The sequence below is a fragment of the Helianthus annuus genome, chromosome 15, assembly GCF_002127325.2.
Source record: "Helianthus annuus cultivar XRQ/B chromosome 15, HanXRQr2.0-SUNRISE, whole genome shotgun sequence".
NCBI lineage: Eukaryota > Viridiplantae > Streptophyta > Magnoliopsida > Asterales > Asteraceae > Helianthus > Helianthus annuus.
Window position 1 is genome coordinate 12,996,470 of NC_035447.2, and position 20,997 is coordinate 13,017,466.

Consider the following 20,997-nt stretch of genomic DNA (forward strand, 5'->3'; position numbering starts at 1 on the left):
GACAACGATGAAACCTTTTTGGATCCAGATGTTAAAAATGAAACCTTTGGACTAAACTGGCAAAATGGCCCAAACCACAGGGACTAAAATGGCAATTAACTCTAAAAAATGCTAGAAATAAAGAATGATTTTGTGCCATTTGCAGTTTTTAAAAAATAGATATAATGTATATAAATACAATTCACAATTTTATCGATGATGGAATATTGAAATGTTGAAGGTTTGAAGGTTTTAGCCGTTTAGGGTTTAAAATATGATTTGATTTTATAAAAATCCACCTACTCTAATACCCACATAAGCATCAAAACAAACCAAAAAATAAGAAAAAAATGATAACCTGGTAATTACACACTATTATAACACTAAATTAGAGTTTGGTTACTTTAAAGAGACAAAAAAAAAAAAAAATTTGAATGATTTAATCAGAACAAATATCAAACTTAGTTACATTTCTTTGACATTTTCCCTTTTTTAAATACTGGATTGAATTCATATTACCCTATTTCCCGTTATTTATTTGAAACGATGAATTCAGTTTGTTATAATTTGGTATTTAGAAGATTTTATTTGCTAAATCGTGCAACACACGCACTAAACTTTTTTGAACATAAAGTAGAAAGATTGATTGGAAATAATATTGACTTTTTTTCGACATTATTTTATTTGAACTAAATGGAGTATATGTAGCTAATTATGATACGAAAAATTATAAAGGTTTATTTAGATAGATAAACTGATAAGATGGCAGAACCATCAATACATAACTTTATTTCGATCCCACTATTTTGAGGTAGGTGGGTGACGTGGATCATATAAATGATAACGTCCTTGACCAGGAGGAGATGGGCTACCTTTAATTAGCCCATAAGCAACCTGCGAAAAACCTTGCTCTTTTTCTTGAGGATGATGCCCATGACCACTAGGAGATGGGCCACTTTTGTCTAGAACATAAGCCACCTGCCCTAAACCTTGTTTATTAACATGATGATGCCCTTTACCACGAGGAGATGGGCCACTTTTGTGTAGCCCATAAGCCACCTGCGGAAAACCTTGGCCATCAACTTGCTGATGATGCCCATGACCATGAGGAGATGGGCCACTTTCGTCTATAACATAAGTCACTTGTCCTAAACCTTGTTTATTAACATGATGATGCCCTTGATCAGGAGGAGATGGGCCACTTTTGTGTAGCCCATAAGCCACCTGCGAAAAACCTTGGTCATCAACTTGATGATGATCAATGTTATACACGATCTTTGCGACTCTTGATGCGCGAGTCATATAATGATCTTGAGTTACAAATAAAAGGAACAAACAAATTAGAGCTTGCATAATCTTGGGCCACATGATATTTCAACCTCAAATTTTTAGCTAGTAAGATATATTGATAAATAAAGATATACTCAAGAGTTAGATTTATATAACAATCTTACATATAATTCCTTCAATCACATGATTTATCTTCTATCTTCCAATCATATGTACCTCCCTGCCTCAAGAGTAAGCACAAACATTTTACATGGCACCACCTTAATTAATTAACTAATCATGATTCCTTCTATCACATGATTTATCTTCTATCTATCAATCACATTCACATGTATCTCCCTGTTCGCAAGCAGACACATCTTACACGGCACCACCTTAATTAATCAATTAATTAGTCATCATTCTTCCAACCACATGATTTATCTTTCATCTTTCGATCACATGTACCACCTTAGTTAGCAAGCTCACATGTTTTGGATACACCTTAACTAATGCAATAACTAGAAGGTTAAGAACGTGGAGAGCAGCGACTCAGTTTTTGAATATCGAAATGCAACAATGGTTGCTCATTTTCTAGTTCATTTTAGGATCACAACTGCTGATATATATTCAGAGTTTAAGAAGACGTTACGTTGTAGTGAAAATGAGCATTAAGAAATACGAAAACGAATTTATAAATAAAAGATGTGAAAATATATTATATTTGAAATAAAACTTAGAGTTAATTGCCAAAATCGCCCCTGAGGTTTGGGTACATTTGCCATTTTAGTCCAAAATGACACTTTTGTACCATTTTGCCCCCCACGTTTGTAACTTTTTGCCATTTTCATCCAAACCACTAACTTAGTTTATTTTTTCTGTTAAGTTAAAGGATATTTGGATGCAAATGGCGAATATAAACCACAGGGATGAAAATGACAAATGTGCTCAAACTCTTTTTAATTTCTTTTATTTAGTTAATTTTGTCATATATATAATAAAAAAGAATATACATGCAATTTTTATACGAAAAAAATAATAGTTTTGTCACATATTTTTTATAAATTTTCATCCATTCACTAATTAAGTTAATTTTTTTCTATTAAGGCGAAAGATGTTTAAATTTTATAAATTAATTTTTTTCTATTAATTTTATAAATTAATACATGACCTTTTATTTATTAAATTTCAAAAGAAATCTAAATACAATTATGAATATTTTTGTATTGTAAATTAGGTATAATATTCTTTTTAACGAGCAACGATACCATACTTCTTTGGTATTGGCACCAAACTGCACCATATCGGTACCAGTTCTCATTTTACATGTTATGGTTACCACCACTATAGAATGAAACAATAGACGCGGTCAACGTTTATTTAGACACGGTAAAAAAAACCGTCATAAAAAGTGAGATAAATATTGTTCAAAATTTGTTTAAGAAACAACCAAACACCGTCTAAAGGGTTTTATAATGAAACAATTTAAAATGCTTGCATCGTCCGAGCCATCCTACTTGATAAAAACAAGTTTATGTTTTAAGTTGATTTTTTAAAAATTTATTTATTATTTGTATCAAGGTTATTATATGTAGTCTTTTGTTCAATAGAACTTTGTTTTCTTTCTCTAAGTAACATGAATATTTCGATTCTGTTTTTGAGAGTTTAACAAGAAAATAGCTCGCCGTGAAAAGTGTTTATCACAAAATATTAGATGGCATTATACTTACTATTTGATGGGTAATTTTAAGGTTTGGTAATGGTACGTTGTTTGATGGGAGCACTGGCTTTTACTTTTCGTTAGGAGCGAATTTAAAAGAGTAGAAGATTAATTACAAACTTGGTACATATGATGATATTTGTTTATTTGACATTTTTCTATAAGGTCACAAACATTTTAGTTTTATAAAAATTAGAGGTTTAAATAGATTTATTTTTATAAAATTGATCTATATAAACAATTGGAAATTAATTTTAGTATTAATTTATAAAATTTAAAACATCCTTCGCCTTAATAGAAAAAAATTAACTTAGTTAGTGGTTGGATGAAAAATTTATAAAAAATATGTGACAAAACTATTATTTTTTTTTTCATATAAAAATTGCATGTATATTCTATTTTATTATATATGTGACAAAATTAACTAAATAAAAGAAATTAAAAAGAGTTTGAGCACATTTGCCATTTTCGTCCCTGTGGTTTATAGTTGCCATTTTCATTCAAATATCCTTCAATTTAATAGAAAAAATAAACTAAGTTAGTTGTTTGGATAAAAATGGCAAAAAGTTACAAACGTGGGGGGCAAAATGGTACAAAAGTGTCATTTTGGACGAAAATGGCAAATGTGCTCAAACCTCAGGGGTGATTTTGGCAATTAACTCTAAAACTTATGTCAAATAAGATATGTATAAAAATAATTATTAAAACTAATTAAAATAATAAAATGGTTAAACTACATAGATAAATAATAAATAAGTATTAATAATTAATTAACCTTATGCGTTAGGGCGGAACATCTTACGTGTATGTGTCTAAGCTAAGCTTTCGCTAAAAGAAAAAAAAGTGTAAAAGTTGAAGTTGCATTGATGACTTATAAAAAAGAGAGAAAAATATTTTATGAGACTATATATTTAAGATCCCCTATAAAAGTGTAATGTAATAAACCAATTTACATAATAAAAACTTACAACAAGTTAAGGCATGGGGTGCATTGGGGTGTTGTATCCCATGTTTTGAGGATTTTCAAAAAAAAAATGATGTTTCACTTTAAACCCAAAAGTAATTGATTTTGTAGTTTTAACCCAAAAGTTTTTAGTTTTTCCAATTTAACCTTACAACCTTTTTAATTTCAACTTTGATCCCCTATGTTTTTCATACTTTGCAAAATTTTTCGTTTACGTTTAGATCTAAAGTTTGCGACTTAACACGACACAATGTGTGTGTGGTTCAACGATTTTACATTTTGCTATACGCTTCATTCTAAATTTTACGAGTTAACATGGGGTAACGTACGTGTGTGGTTCAGTGTGTTTACGTCGTCTATTTTTTCCTGTTTAATAAGTTTGTCACAACGCGTGAATCCTAAATCGAGTTAGTTATTATTTTCTATGTTTCATATGTCGGTCTAATTTTTCCATGTTAAGACGCCGCAACTTCAATGTTGGTGGTCGTTGGCTATAGTGTGGCATTGGTGCTATTTGTCACGGTTTTACGCCCCCGCCGCAACACGGGGAGCTTAATACGATAGGTTATTTATATGGATACAAGTCATGAAACGTAGTAATTATGATACTATTAATTGTATTAAGCTTATTTGGTGAATTACTTATTTGTATAAGATAGTAATACAGACTTAACCGACAAAAAAATATTTAACACATTGTAAATGTGAATCTAATCAACAACATGTAAAATTCGTTGGCCGTGGCGCAACGCGTGCGGATCGATTTTCTAGTTTTAAATAAAATTTATAGCATAAAATAAATAAGAATCAGAACGTCTCCACACTATATTTGGAAAATACAACATCATATATGAATAATTATAAAAGAAAAAAAGAAAATGTATTAAAAATAATAAAAAAATAAAATCAACAATATTTGATTTGATTCCGTTTCAAATAAAATTTATATCAAAACGTGAATAAAAAATAAACATGTTATAACGGTATAAAAATAGTATTATAAATAAATAAAAACATAACATGCTTTGAAAACTTACCACACCTTATATATACGTGTGTGTGGGATTAAAATGAATGCCCACTCTTAATTAGAAAACCATAGAAAACTTTTCACAACCATTGATCAAGTTCATTCATGAGTTGTAATTTAATTTGAACTTAAATTAAGCCCCCCGTGTTGTGGTGGGGACCTAAAACTATGCCAAATAACATCAACGTCACACTGCTAGTAGCGACCACAAATACTAAAGTTGCGGTGTGTTAATGCGAAGAAATAAGACTGAAACATATACATATAAAAAGAGTAAATTACAAGTTTTGTCCTTTATGTTTGTACCAAATTGCAGGCGGTGTCCTTTGACTTTAAATTTGACGAGTTTTGTCCTTAACGTTTCAAAATCCTGCATGTTATGTCCTTTAGCCTTAACCCAGTCAAATTATTTTGTTAAATAACGTCATGTGCTTTGTACATGAGGGTATTCTTGTCATTTTACCGGTTCACAATGTAATAAAAGAAAGTAACTGAAACATAAACAAATGTTTTAAATCAACTAAACACAAGTGGTCAAGATGTACCGATTCACAATGTAATAAAAACTAAATTTTAGTGCAAATCTAACAACTATTCAACCGGAGGAAGTCACAAGATGTTTAAAGTGGCTGTCCACTCTCCAAAGGTGAGGATCATGTAGTCTCGAGCCCCTTGCCTGTTAGGAGGTATTGTAGGTGCTCTATTAAACTTAGTGGGGGTTTTGATACCAATCTACAAAACCCATGCTGATCACTGTTCCCTGGTGGAGCATACTGACCTTCTTGATTTACTTCATACTCTTCGTCATAGTACCCATATTCAGCATAACTTTCGTTATATTGATTTTGATCATCCTCGTCTTCCAAACCGGATCACCATGTATGAACACTTCCCTCTCTATATTAGAGACCCGCATCATACGCGTGTTGATGCTGTTGTTGGTTAAGACAAACAATTTCCCAATGTTGAAGTGGTTGGTACCGTGGTTGTTTTGTGGGTCATTGTTAAGTTATTCTTTACGGCCTTACTTACTTCGGTGATAAGTTTTCGCTAGTGCCAAACTTTGGATTGATATTTAGTCTATTGCATGCTAGTATGTTACATGACTTAGCATGACATAAACATGTGGATTTGAGACCCATCCTTATGCTGTCGAACCAAACTAGTATGCTCACCGACATATTTTTCAGTTGACGGATATATTATACATGTAGTAGGAAACATTTGATGATGCTATCACAAAAAACAACTTATGGTGGATTTAGATACTCACCTAGTTTCTTTATGCATTTGTTTATGTTTTTGTCATGAAATTCCTGAATGTTGTATTTGCTTATTGAACAATGTAATGTTTTATTCGATTATATGGAAATGAAATTTTGAATCTTAATATATTATGTAAAATTTTAATGTTATGGCGTCTTTAAGCAATCTATTACGCCTAGCCTTGATGTTTCCGTCATCGGTTAGGTGTGATAATTCATTAGTGTGTAAGCCATCGGTTAGGTGTGACAATTCTTTAGTGTGTAATTATTATTATTATTATTATTTTTATTTTTTTTGCAGTTTAGCGATCTTCGACTATCAAAGATCAAGCAAAACACTTCGGTTTCCGATGGAGTTACAAGGAAATATTTAGAAAGTCATGATTTATTTATAGCTAGGATTTTTACTTATAATTGTATTTCGTTCACGTTATAACGTTATATGATGTAATATTTACTTTTAGTGATAACGTATAAGGATGATAATGTTACAAATAAAATATCTAAAGTGGGGTACAAAGAAGTTTTTAGAGATTTATGAATTATTTATGTATTTTGTTAAATACTGGATTGTATTCATGTTACCCTATTTCCCGTTACTTATTTGAAACGATGAATTCAGTTTGTTATAATTCAGTATTTAGAAGATTTTATTTGCTAAACCATGCAACACACACGCACTTAACTTTTTTTAACATAAAGTAGAAAGAATGATTGGAAATAATAATGACTTTTTTTCCGACAGTATTTTATTTGAACTAAATGGAATATATGTAGCTAAAAATGATACGAAAAAATATAAAGGTTTATTTAGATAGATAGACTGATAAGATGGCAGAACCATCAATACATGACTTTATTTAGATCCCACTATTTTGAGGTGGGTGGGTGACGTGGATCATATAAATGATAACGCCCTTGACTAGGAGGAGATGGGCTACCTTTATTTAGCCCATAAGCAACCTGCGAAAAACCTTGCTCTTTTTCTTGAGGATGATGCCCATGACCACTAGGAGACGGGCCACTTTTGTCTAGAACATAAGTCACATGCCCTAAACCTTGTTTATTAACATGATGATGCCCTTTACCACGAGGAGATGGGCCGCTTTTGTGTAGCCCATAAGCCACATGCGAAAAACCTTGGTCATCAACTTGCTGATGATGATGCCCATGACCATGAGGAGATGGGCCACTTTCGTCTATAACATAAGTCACTTGTCCTAAACCTTGTTTATTAACATGATGATGCCCTTGACCAGGAGGAGATGGACCACTTTTGTGTAGCCCATAAGCCACCTGCGAAAAACCTTGGTCATTAACTTGATGATGATCAATGTTATACACGATCTTTGCGACTCTTGATGCGCGAGTCATATAATGATCTTGAGTTACAAATAAAAGGAACAAACAAATTAGAGCTCGCATAATCTTGGGCCACATGATATTTCAACCTCAAATTTTTAGCTAGCAAGATATATTGATAAATAAAGATATACTCAAGAGTTAGAATTTATATAACAATCTTACCGTGACCCGCAATATAGTGTTCACGTTTTTTAGTTTGTCGATTAGAAGAAATATGACATTACATATGATTCCTTCAATCACATGATTTATCTTCTATCTTCCAATCACATGTACATCCCTCCCTCGATAGTAAGCACAAACATTTTACATGGCACCACCTTAAATAAATTAACTAATCATGATTCCTTCTATCACATGATTTATCTTCTATCTATCAATCACATGTATCTCCCTGTTATCAAGCAAACACATCTTACACGACACCAACTTAATTAATCAATTAATTAGTCATCATTCTTCCAACCACATGATTTATCTTTCATCTTTTGATCACATGTACCACCTTAGTTAGCAAGCTCACATGTTTTGAATACACCTTAACTAATGCAATAAGGAATAATGGAATTTAATAATCTCAACTTTCACCAGTTGGCCGGCAACGGACCCAACTTCAAAAATAGCCACTGACGGTCCCAACTTTTGACATTTTGTAAAACATTGGACTCTTGCTAACACCGTCCAAGGGATGTTAGTGGTGACCGCCAGTGGTTCAATGTTTGAAGTTGGGACCACCCTCTCCTACTCCTCCAGCAAGGTCCAATGTTTTACAAAATGTCAAAAGTTGGGACCGCCAATGGTTATTTTTGAAGTTGGGTCCTGTAACACCCCGAAAATGGGTTTGGTGATCAAACCACATTAGCACTAAAAGACGGGTAAAGTACCGTTAGTGGTAAAATTTACCCGGTAAATATTAGGATTTAAATAATTAATCCTAATATTAAATAAAAAGTGAATAAAAGCTTTTAAGGTAATAAAATGGATAAAAGGCCCGAGTTAACGGGACCTAAAATAAACTTAGTCATAAATATTCCCGAACCCGCTAAGTTAACTAGGAATATTAAACCTAGTTAATAAGTGGGAATATTATTGAAAATAATTAGGTTGTGACCTAATTAATAACTAACCAAACACGAGGGACCAAAGCCGGGTAACTTGAAAAAGGAATTATAAACTTAAAAATAAAACACAACACACACACACAATAGTGTGTGTGCGTGCGTGAGAATGGCCAGGAGAGGCTCCTAGAGAGCTCAAACCCTAGAATCAACAAATTCACCAAATTGGAGCTCGAATCAAGACCCAAATCGATGCATGAACACATATAAATGATCACCTAGTCGTGGGGATCACAAGATATGTCGAATTTTAAGATTTGGTGATACTTTGAGATTATGATGAACAATCATAATCGAAATTCTGGAATGAATAATGAATCTATGAGTGCTATTGTGTTGAAATCTTTGTTTAGAAACAAACCCTAGTTGAAAACTTGGAGAATTGGTGTTAAAACTAGGGATTTGATGATTAACCTATTATGTGCTAAGTGGGTTTTGATTATGTAGTGAAGATGATGGTTTACACATGTTTAAAATCATCATAGTTGCTAGTAGAAACAAGATACTTGAACAATTTGCAAGTTTGGGTGTTGAACTTACATGACTTGAGATGGGTTTTTATGATATGATTATGTTAGTGTCAAACTTGTGATTAGAATCATCATATTAGTTAGTAAGACAAAGTACTTGAACAATTTAGGTGTTTGGGTACATAAATCATATTTACCATGAAATGGGTTGTTATATGATATAAAAGAATTGATGTTAAGATCGTGATATAGATGCTTGAAATCATGTTACCTAGTTGTAAAATGTATAAAAACAATGTATGCACATTAGGTGTTTGTTAAAATGCCTAAATGAAAACTAAAGTGTTGAAGTTAGAGTGAAAATGTGCAATGAATAAGTTGATAAGTCGATTGACCTTAAAAAGTCAAATCGACCAAGTGTATGATCGGATGGTAAATTCGATAAAAGAAGAGTATGATGGAATAGTCATAAATGATTATGACTAACCTAACCATCTTACAATTACAATGATAGTTTGACGCTTGGCAAGCTAGGTGAAGGCTTGGGGAATGAAGCGGGTCAAACGAAGCAAGAATGACGGAAAAACATAATTCGGATGCAAGGTAAGTATGGCTTACACTAGTCTTATACTTTAGAATATTCTCTTATCGTATTAGTTACGAATAAGATAAATACATAGTTGAGGTTTAATGTTTCGGCGTGTAGACGTACGGAACAAGATAGTCGAGCATGACAAGAAACCATGTTGATGGGTTAAAAAGAGTTAAATCGGTAATTCGATCATTTTATGACAAATGGAAAATGAATTCTTAAATGGTTACCTTATAGGGTAAACCAAAATAAACAATAAGGGGTAAAACGGTAAATTGGTCACGCGTCGACCATAACTATTGGTTTTAAAAGACACTTATGAAGTAAGCCTTAATAGGCCGAAAAGTGTTAAGAAATGAATTATAAGTAAAACGACCGCACGATGTAAATCAGAGCGAGTCATATAGTCGAGATGAAAATACATGTCATCTCGCTAATATAATCGGTCATTTAGACCGAACGGGTCAAAGGGTGAAGATACCACCTTTTGATAATAGCGACTAATGATTCTTGTCGAGTTATATGATTTCAGGAATAAATGTAGAGATGATATTTGCATCGCTATTATTTAGCGAATATTATAGCAAGGCATTAAAACAGGTCAATACATTGACCCGAGCCAGGTATGTGTAATAGAGTAATTATTCATTTAGAACAAAAGGTTCAATGAGCATTAAATGAAGTCTTAGATAGACAATGGGTTACTTATATGGGTAAATCGAATGTTTTAAAAGAGGGTCGTGGCGTTTCGAAAAGCATAATGACTTTTCGAACAAGATCAAAACTCAAAAGAAGAATTATGGGTCAAACATGCTCTCAAAAGGCCTTGTCGTAATTGAAAGACTAAAAAGGACTAAAACGCCCTTATTAGCCAATTCGAACAAACAACCTTCAAAGGTTGTTTGGAAACGAGTATTATGATTAGGTAAATACTTGGAATAAGTATAGAAGCTGAAAGAGGTATTTTATTAGTCAAATGGCACTATTTGAGTTTTTGCCGTAAAATAATGATTCGAGAGGTAAAATTTAGCTTATATAGATCACCACATTAAACCCACCATAATGCAGTTGTGGTGGGAGATTATAGGATAAGAAATGTGGTGATGGAATGTTAGAAGCAATCGAAAGCGATTTTAGGCGCGAAAGTGCTTAAATACCCTTAACGGGTTAAAATAAGCATACGAGCGAAAACGGGTTTAAAATTTTGGTAATAAACCTATGATTAGAACCTAAAATAGTAGATAACATTGATTTGAAGAAGTGTATGTGATATAGGAATCAAACAAATACGTTTGTTTGATAAAATGCGTAAACGGGTCAAACTTTTGTAAAAAGGCACTAAGCCGAAGCCATGAAAGTTTCAAAATTTATTAAGCCGGATGTCGGATTTTAACTCCATATGATGGAGAATCAAATTACAATCATGTAGGAAGAAACGGTAGGTCAAACGGATAAACGGATTGAAAGATACGGAAGTTTCCGTGTCAATAAACGGCAAAATGGTAAAAGCTGATGCAGGGGCCACCGTAACTTACGGTGGGTACCGTAAGTTACGGTGGAGGCTGAATTCTTTACGGCAGTTCTCTCCTGACTTACGGTGGGGATATGTTATAACAGGGCTACCGTAAATTACGGTGTCCACCGTAATTTACGGTGGACCCTGTACAAAAATGTACTTTTGATTAGTTTTGTTTCCCGGACTCGTTTAGATACGTTTTAAATCCCGTATGACTAAAGCATTTCATGTTTTTATGAAATGTAGGTACTTTGTGGATGCCGGAAGAAGGTCAAGCTCAACGAAGAACCGAACACGATTAAGATACACGCTTCCGCACTTTGCATCGTCATTAATTTTAAACGACGAATCTGATCACGTTATGTCAAATGACTTATGATTTGTAAAAGTTTTAATAAACCCGTATTTCCGACGTACATGTAATCTAAATTACATGGTTGTTTTTCGTATATTTTACGTTAAAACTTGATTTTTAAGAACGGGTGTTACAGGTCCGTTGTCCGCCAACTGGTGAAAGTTGGGATTATTAAATTCCATTATTCCATGCAATAATTAGAAGGTTAAGAACGTGCGGTGCGGCGACTCATTTTTTGAATATCGAAATGCAACAATGGGTGCTCATTTTCTAGTTCATTTTAGGATCGCAACTGCTAATGTATATTCAGAACTTAAGAAGACGTTACGTTGTAGTGAAAATGAGCATTAAGAAATACGAAAACGAATTTATAAATAAAAGATGTGAAAATATATTATATTTCAAATAAAACTTACGTCAAATAAGATATGTTTAAAAATAATTATTAAAAAAATTAAAATAATAAAATGGTTAAACTGAATAGATAAATAATATATAGGTATCAATAATTAATTAACCTTATACGTTAGGGCGGAACATCTTTCGTGTATGTGTCTAAGCTATGCTTTCGCTAAAAGAAAAAAAAGTGTAAAAGTTGAAGTTGCATTGATGACTTTTGATGACTTATAAAAAAGAGAAAAAAATATTTTACGAGACTACATATTTAAGGTCCCCTATAAAAGTGTAATGCAATGAACCAATTTACATAATAAAAACTTACAACAAGTTGAGGCATGGGGTGCATTGGGGTGTTTTACCCCATGTTTTGAGGATTTTCAAAAAAAAAAAAAAAATTGATATTTAACTTTAAACCAAAAGTACTTGATTTTGTAGTTTTAACCTAAAAGTTTTTAGTTTTTCCAATTTAACCTTATAACCTTTTTAATTTCAACTTTGATCCCCTATGTTTTTCATATTTTGCAAAATTTTTCGTTTATGTTTAGATCTAAAGTTTGCGACTTAACACGCCACAATGTGTGTGTGTGGTTCAACGATTTTACATTTTGCTATACGCTTCGTTCTAAATTTTGCGAGTTACATTTTGCTATACGCTTCGTTCTAAATTTAGTGTGTTTACGTCGTCTATTTTTTCCCGTTTAATACGTTTGTCACAACGCGTGAGTCCTAAATCGAGTTAGTTATTATTTTCTATGTTTTATATGTCGGTCTAATTTTTCCATGTTAAGACGCTTGATGCGTGTCGTGTGTTATAGGTTTTTATATATATTTTAAGCCCCTTTACACTTTTTCGCCAAGTTTTAAATTTATAAAACACGATATTTACTAACACTAAACCAACATATGGGCAAGTGCACCCATCGTTGACATAGTATAGTGTTGGTAAGATACCGAGGTCGTCCAAGGACACAAGATTTTTTAGTACCGGTTTATCCTCAACGTCTAAAGTTAGAAAAAGATTTTTAAACTAGAAAAGTAAAACTAACTAAAATGCTGAAAATAAAAATAAAAATAAAAACAGATAGACAAGATGAATCACTTGGATCCGACTCGTGTGAAGTGTAACCTTTGATTATTATTGCACTTTTGCACTTGTTTATGAGATTATCTTAGTTATTGTAGTAGGCCCCTCTTTTGAAGGTGATGTTACCCTCAACCCAGTAGTTTGAGTCAGCAAGGATACAGTCCTAAAGGGTCGGATTGTTGAAAGATAACTAATTAAGTTATTAATGCATAATGTGGTAGGCCCCTTTTTGAAGGTGACGTTACCCTCGGCTAAGTAGTCTGAGTCAGCAGGGATACACTCCTAAGTAGCCGGGTTAAAGTTTTAATAGTAGTTTAACTTATGAGGGGATCAAAGAGTTTGGACCCCCGCCATCCAATACCGGTGAGTATTGAAGGAGGTCCTACTAAATTTGACCCAGGTCCTTTGCAGGATCCATACACTGAACAATGGCAAGACTCTTACCAAACCGTTCCCTTAACCCCCGACCAGGTAGCCAACATACCTCCATATAGACCGTGGAGATATGAATGGTGAAAATCTTTTATTTTATATAGATAGTAAAATAATGCCAAGACACCACGGACAAACGATAAGGAATAATCAACTTCAACATAAAAAACTAGTAATTAAAGTCATTAATACATAACCAATTAAAAAGTGCAAAAGATTAAAAATAAAAAGTATTACACTAAACACTTGTCTTCACCAAGTGATGTAAGAGACTTAGGCAAACATGGCCTTTGATTGTCAAGAACTCTTACGATCAATCTTGGATCCCGAGACGACTCACACACTCTATGATGGACAATGGATGATGGTGGTGGATGATGGTGTTGTGAAGGTGGTGGGTGGTGGGTGAAGTGTGAGAAAGGTGGTGTGCCAAGGGATGAGTTGCAAGAGCTCCAAGCACTCCTATTTATAGGCTGAACAGAAGCTCGGGAACGACCCCGTGTACATCCTCCTCTCTTTCTTCGTTAAATGCAATTTGTCTGCATTAGTTGACCACGCCCCCGTGTCTGCTGAGCACGACCCCGTGTGTAGAAGCGTATCTGTACTATCACGATTTGTCTGGATTGTGCGAATCTTATAGTTGACCACGGCCCCGTGTCCGCTGAGCACGACCCCATGGTGAGCAATAGAAGCTTCTACAACTTTGTCTTTTCTGCTGACACTTGGGCACGCCCCCGTGCTCACTGAGCACGGGGCGTGTTTAGTCTTCTGTCTTCTTGTTTTCCTTAGGAAGATGTTGTCGGGAGGCCGGCCATGCCACGTTTGTTCCTTTTCTTGTATTTATGTTAGATTTAGCTACCTTTTTGCTTCTTTTGTTTATTTGAGCTCATTTAATCCTGAAAATACAAAAGGAAGACAAAAGCACACTTTTTCCAACACTAGTACTAAAAAAGGTTAGTTTTATGCCACAATTGATGTAATTTATATGTTGCATTTTGTGCACATCAACGCCGCAACTTCAATGTTGGTGGTCGTTGGCTATAGTGTGGCATTGGTGCTATTTGTCACGGTTTTACGCCCCCGCCGCAACACGGGGAGCTTAATACGATAGGTTATTTATATGGATACAAGTCATGTAACGTATTAATTATGATACCATTAATTGTTTTGAGCTTATTTGGGGAATTACTTATTTGTATAAGATAGTAATACAGACTTAACCGACAAAAAATCTTTAACACATTGTAAATGTGAATCTGATCAACGACATGTAAAATTCGTTGGCCGCGACGCAACGCGCGCGAATCAATTTTCTAGTTTTAAATAAAATTTATAGCATAAAATAAATAAGAATGAGAACGTCTCCACACTATATTTGGAAAATACAACATCATATATGAATAATTATAAAAGAAAAAAATAAATTGTATAAAAAATAATAAAAAATAAAATCAACAATATTTAATTTGATTCCGTTTCAAACAAAATTTATATCAAAACGTAAATAAAAAATAAATATGTTATAACGGTATAAAAATAGTATTATAAATAAATAAAAACATAACATGCTTTGAAAACTTTCCACACCTTATAGATATGTGTGTGTGGGATTAAAATGAATGCCCACTCTTAATTAGAAAACCATAGAAAACTTTTCACAATCATTGATCAAGTTCATTCATGAGTTGTAATTTAATTTGAACTAAAATTAAGCACCCCGTGTTGTGGCGAGGACCTAAAACTATGCCAAATAGCATCAATGTCACACTGCTGGTAGCGACCATAAATACTAAAGTTGCGTTGTGTTAATGCGAAGAAATAAGACTGAAACATAACATATAAAAAAGAGTAAATTACAAGTTTTGTCCTTGACGTTTGTACTAAATTGCAGGCGGTGTCCTTTGACTTTAAATTTGACGAGTTTTGACCTTAACATTTCAAAATCCTGCATGTTATATCCTTTAGCCTTAACCCAGTCAGATTCTTTTGTTAAATATGGTCATGTGCTTTGCACATGAGGGTATTCTTGTCATTGGTTCACAGTGTAATAAAAGAAAGTAATTGAAACATAAACAAATGTTTTAAATCAACTAAACACAAGTGGTCAAGATGTACCGGTTCACAATGTAATAAAAACTAAATTTTAGTGCAAATCTAACAACTATTCAACCTAATGAAGTCACAAGATGTTTAAAGTGGTTGTCCACTCCCCTAAGGTGAGGATCATGTAGTCTCGAGCCCCTTTGCCTGTTAGGAGGTATCGTAGGTGCTCTATTCAACCTAGTGGGGTTTTGATACCAATCTACAAAACCCATGCTGATCACTGTTCCCTGGTGGAGCATACTGACCTTCTTTATTTACTTCATACTCTTCGTCATCATACCCATATTCAACATAACTTCCTTCATATTGATTTTGATCATCCTCGTATTCCAAACTGGATTACCATGTATGAACACTTCCATCTCTATATTAGAGACCCGGATCATACCCGTGTTGATGCTGTTGTTGGTTAAGACAAACAATTTCCCAATGTTGAAGTGGTTGGTATCGTGGTTGTTTTGTGGGTCATTGTTAAGTTATTCTTTACGGCCTTACTTACTTCGGTGATAAGTTTTCGCTAGTGCCAAACTTTGGATTGATATTTAGTCTATTGCATGCTAGTATGTTACATGATTTAGCATGCCATAAACATGTGGATTTGAGACCCATCCTTATGTTGTCAAACCAAACTAGTATGCTCACCGACATATTTTTCTGTTGACTGATATATTATACATGTTGTAGGAAACATTTGATGATGCTATCACAAAAAAAAAACAGCTTATGGTGGATTTAGATACTCACCTAGTTTTTTATGCATTTGTTTATGTTTTTGTTATGAAATTCCTGAATGTTGTATTTCCTTATTGAACAATGTAATGTTTTATTCGATTATATGGAAATGAAATTTTGAATCTTAATATATTATGTAAAATTTTAATGTTATGGCGTCTTTAAGCAATCTATGACGCCTCGCCTTGATGTTTCCGTCATCGGTTAGGTGTGACAATTCTTTAGTGTGTAAGCCATCAGTTAGGTGTGACAATTCTTTAATGAGTAATTATTTGTTTTTTTGCAGTTTAGCGATTTTCGACTATCAAAGATCAAGAAAAACACTTCGGTTTTCGATGGAGTTACAAGGAAATATTTAGAAAGTCATGAATTATTTATAGCTAGGTTTTAGACATATAATTGTATTTCGTTCACGTTATATGATGTAATATTTACTTTTAGTGATAACGTATAAGGATGATAATATTACAACTAAAACATCTAATGTGGGGTACAAAGAAGTTTTTAGAGATTTATGAATTATTTATGTATTTTGTTAAATACTGGATTGTATCCATATTACCCTATTTCCCGTTATTTATTTGAAATGATGAATTCAGTTTGTTATAATTTAGTATTTAGAAGATTTTATTTGCTAAACCGTGCAATACACACACACTTAAATTTTTTGAACATAAAGTAGAAAGAATGATTGGAAATAATATTGACTTTTTTTCGATAGTATTTTATTTGAACTAAATAGAATATATGTAGCTAAAAATGATACGAAAAATTATAAAGGTTTATTTAGATAGATAAACTGATAAGATGGCAGAACCATCAATACATAACTTTATTTAGATCCCACTATTTTGAGGTAGGTGGGTGACGTGGATCACATAAATGATAACGCCCTTGACCAGGAGGAGATGGGCTACCTGTGTTTAGCCCATAAGCAACCTGCGAAAAACCTTGCTCTTTTTCTTGAGGATGATGCCCGTGACCACTAGGAGATGGGCCACTTTTGTCTATAACATAAGTCACCTGGGCTAAACCTTGTTTAATAACATGATGATGCCCTTTACCACGAGGAGATGGACCGCTTTTGTGTAGCCCATAAGCCACCTGCGGAAAACCTTGGTCATCAACTTGCTGATGATGATGTCCATGGCCATGAGGAGATGGGCCACTTCCGTCTATAACATAAGTCACTTGCCCTAAACGTTGTTTATTAACATGATGATGCCCTTGACCGGGAGGAGATGGGCCACTTTTGTGTAGCCCATAAGCCACCTGCGAAAAACCTTGGTCATCAACTTGATGATGATCAATGTTATACACGATCTTTGCGACTCTTGATGCGTGAGTCATATAATGATCTTGAGTTACAAATAAAAGGAACAAACAAATTAGAGCTCGCATAATCTTGGCCCACATGGTATTTCAACCTCAAATTTTTAGCTAGCAAGTTATATTGATAAATAAAGATATACTCAAGAGTTAGAATTTATATAACAATCTTACCGTGACCCGCAATATAGTGTTCACGTTTATTGGTTTGTCGATTAGAAGAAATATGACATTACATATGATTCCTTCAATCACATGATTTATCTTCTATCTATCTTCGAATCACATGTACCTCCCTCCCTCGATAGTAAGCACAAACATTTTACATGGCACCACCTTAATTAATTAACTAATCATGATTCCTTCTATCACATGATTTATCTACTATCTTTCAATCACATGTATCTCCCTGTTAGCAATCCGACACATCTTACACGGCACCACCTTAATTAATCAATTAATTAGTCATCATTCTTCTGACCACATAATTTACCTTTCATCTTTCCATCACATGTACCACCTTAGTTAGCAAGCTCACATGTTTTGCATACACCTTAATTAATGCAATAACTAGAAGGTTAAGAACGTGCGGTGCGGCGACTCATTTTTTGAATATCGAAATGCAACAATAGGTGCTCATTTTCTAGTTCATTTTAGGATCGCAACTGCTAATGTATATTTAGTATTTAAGAAGACGTTACATTGCAGTGAAAATGAGCATTAAGAAATACGAAAACGAATTTATAAATAAAACATGTGAAAATATATTATATTTCAAATAAAACTTACGTCAAATAAGATATGCTTAAAAATAATTATTAAAACTAATTAAAATAACAAAATGGTTAAACATAATAGATAAATAATATATAAGTATTAATAATTAACTAACCTTATGTGTTCGGGCGGAACATATTACGTGTATGTGTCTAAGCTAAGCTTTCGCTAAAAGAAATAAAAAGTGTTAAAGTTGAAGTTGTATTGATTACTTTTGATGACTTATAAAAAGAGAAAAATATATTTTATGAGACTACATATTTAAGGTCCCCTATAAAAGTGTAATGTAACGAACCATATTTACATAATAAAAACTTACAATGAGTTGAGGCATTTGGGTGCATTGGGGTGTTCTACCCTAAGTTATGAGGATTTAAAAAAAAATTGATGTTTCACTTTAAACCCAAAAGTACTTGATTTTGTAGTTTTCACTCAAAAGTTTTTAGTTTTCCAATTTAACCTTACAACCTTTTTACTTTCAAGTTTGATCACTTATGTTTTTCATATTTTGCAAAATTTTTAGTTTACGTTTAGATCTAAAGTTTGCGACTTAACACGGCACAATGTGTGTGTGTGGTTCAACGATTTTACATTTTGCTATACGCTTCGTTCTAAATTTTGCAAGTTAACATGGGGTAACGTACATGTTAATAACGATTTTATTTTTTCCCGTTTAATTAGTTTGTCACAACGCGTGAGTCCTAAATCTAGTTAGTTATTATTTTCTATGTTTTATATGTCGGTCTAATTTTTCCATGTTAAGACGCCGCAACTTCAATGTTGGTGATCGTTGGCTATAGTGTGGCATTGGTGCTATTTGTCACGGTTTTACGCCCCCGCCTCAACACAGGGAGCTTAATACGATAGGTTATTTATATGGATACAAGTCATGTAACGTAGTAATTATGATACCATTAATTGTATTGAGCTTATTTGGTGAATTACTTATTTTTATAAGATAGTAATACAGACTTAACCGACAAAAAATCTTTAACACATTGTAAATGTGAATCTGATCTACAACATGTAAAATTCGTTGGCCGCAACGCAACACGCATGGATCAATTTTCTAGTTTTAAATAAAATTTATAGTATAAAATAAATAAGAATCAGAACGTCTCCACACTATATTTGGAAAATACATCATATATGAATAGTTATAAAAGTAAAAAGAAATTGTATTAAAAATAATAAAAAATAAAATCAACAATATTTGATTTGATTCCGTTTCAAATAAAATTTATATCAAAACGTAAATAAAAAATAAATATGTTATAACGGTATAAAAATAGTATTATAAATAAATAAAAACATAACATGCTTTGAAAATTTACTAGGGATGAGATCGGTGCGATACCGGTACCGATACCATAAATACTGTTACCGAAATTGAGGAAATGCGGATACCGATTAGCGTACCGTATTTATAAATTCGGTACCGGTACGGTACCGGTATTTCAGTACTTTACCACATTGGTACCGCTTTGGCGACATCCATTGTTTTACCTAAAAAAATATCATGTGCAACCCATCCATCTATTATTAACTGAACTAGAGTAATTTATTGAGAAATGTAAACAAAGGTAAACATATTAAACATCCATGGGTTCGACTTTTACCCAATTCCGAGTCAACATCAAGTTCGACAAAAGGGGTTTCTTCAACAATAGTGTCGTCTCCTTACACAACCAAACACAAAGATATTTAAAATCTAAAAATAAGAAAAGATATATTGATAATTTATAACCAAACCATTAAAAAATTAACTTACTTCAATGGTTTCCAGGCTTTTTACCGATGATTATTAAATTCGGCATTAGTACCGGTATTTACCAAAAAATACCGGTACCGATACCGTTTTTTACCGATACCGAATTTCGAAATATCTATTACTGATACCGTTTATGATCGGTACGGTACGACATCGGTACGGTACCGGTATGGTATCGGTACGGTACCGGTATTTCGGTAAAAAATCTCATCCCTAAAACTCACCACACCTTATATATGTGTGTGTGGGATTAAAATGAATGCCCACTCTTAATTAGAAAACCATAGAAAACTTTTCACAACCATTGATCAAGTTCATTCATGAGTTGTAATTTAATTTGAACTAAAATTAAGCACCCTCGTGTTGTGGCGGGGGCCTAAAACTATGCCAAATAACATTAATGTCACACTGCTGGTAGCGATCACAAATACTGAAGTTGCGGCGTGTTAATGCGAAGAAATAAGACTGAAACATATACATATAAAAAAGAGTAAATTACAAGTTTTGTCCTTTATGTTTGTACCAAATTGCAGGCGGTGTCGTTTGCCTTTAAATTTGACGAGTTTTGTCCTTAACATTTCAAAATCATGCACGTTATGTCCTTTAGCCTTAACCCAGTCAGATTCTTTTGTTAAATATGGTCATGTGCTTTGCACATGAGGTGCTTTGCACATGAGGGTATTCTTGTCATTTTACTCTACAGGGAGGGAAAATTGAGCAAATAACT

General features: G+C 33.3%; 3 protein-coding genes across 3 annotated transcripts; all 3 read right to left on the bottom strand.

Annotated features, from left to right (window-relative positions):
* Nucleotides 1-780: 780 nt before the first annotated feature.
* Nucleotides 781-1,281, bottom strand: LOC110913337. Its single transcript, XM_022158173.1, has one exon. It carries the CDS (start codon nucleotides 1,279-1,281, stop codon nucleotides 781-783), a length of 501 nt encoding a protein of 166 aa, XP_022013865.1.
* A 5,816-nt stretch (nucleotides 1,282-7,097) lies between these two features.
* Nucleotides 7,098-7,601, bottom strand: LOC110913338. The gene has a single exon (XM_022158174.1). It carries the CDS (start codon nucleotides 7,599-7,601, stop codon nucleotides 7,098-7,100), a length of 504 nt encoding a protein of 167 aa, XP_022013866.1.
* A 9,638-nt stretch (nucleotides 7,602-17,239) lies between these two features.
* On the bottom strand, nucleotides 17,240-17,743 carry LOC110913339. Its single transcript, XM_022158175.1, has one exon. The coding sequence runs from the start codon at nucleotides 17,741-17,743 to the stop codon at nucleotides 17,240-17,242; it is 504 nt and encodes a 167-aa protein (XP_022013867.1).
* Nucleotides 17,744-20,997: the final 3,254 nt, after the last annotated feature.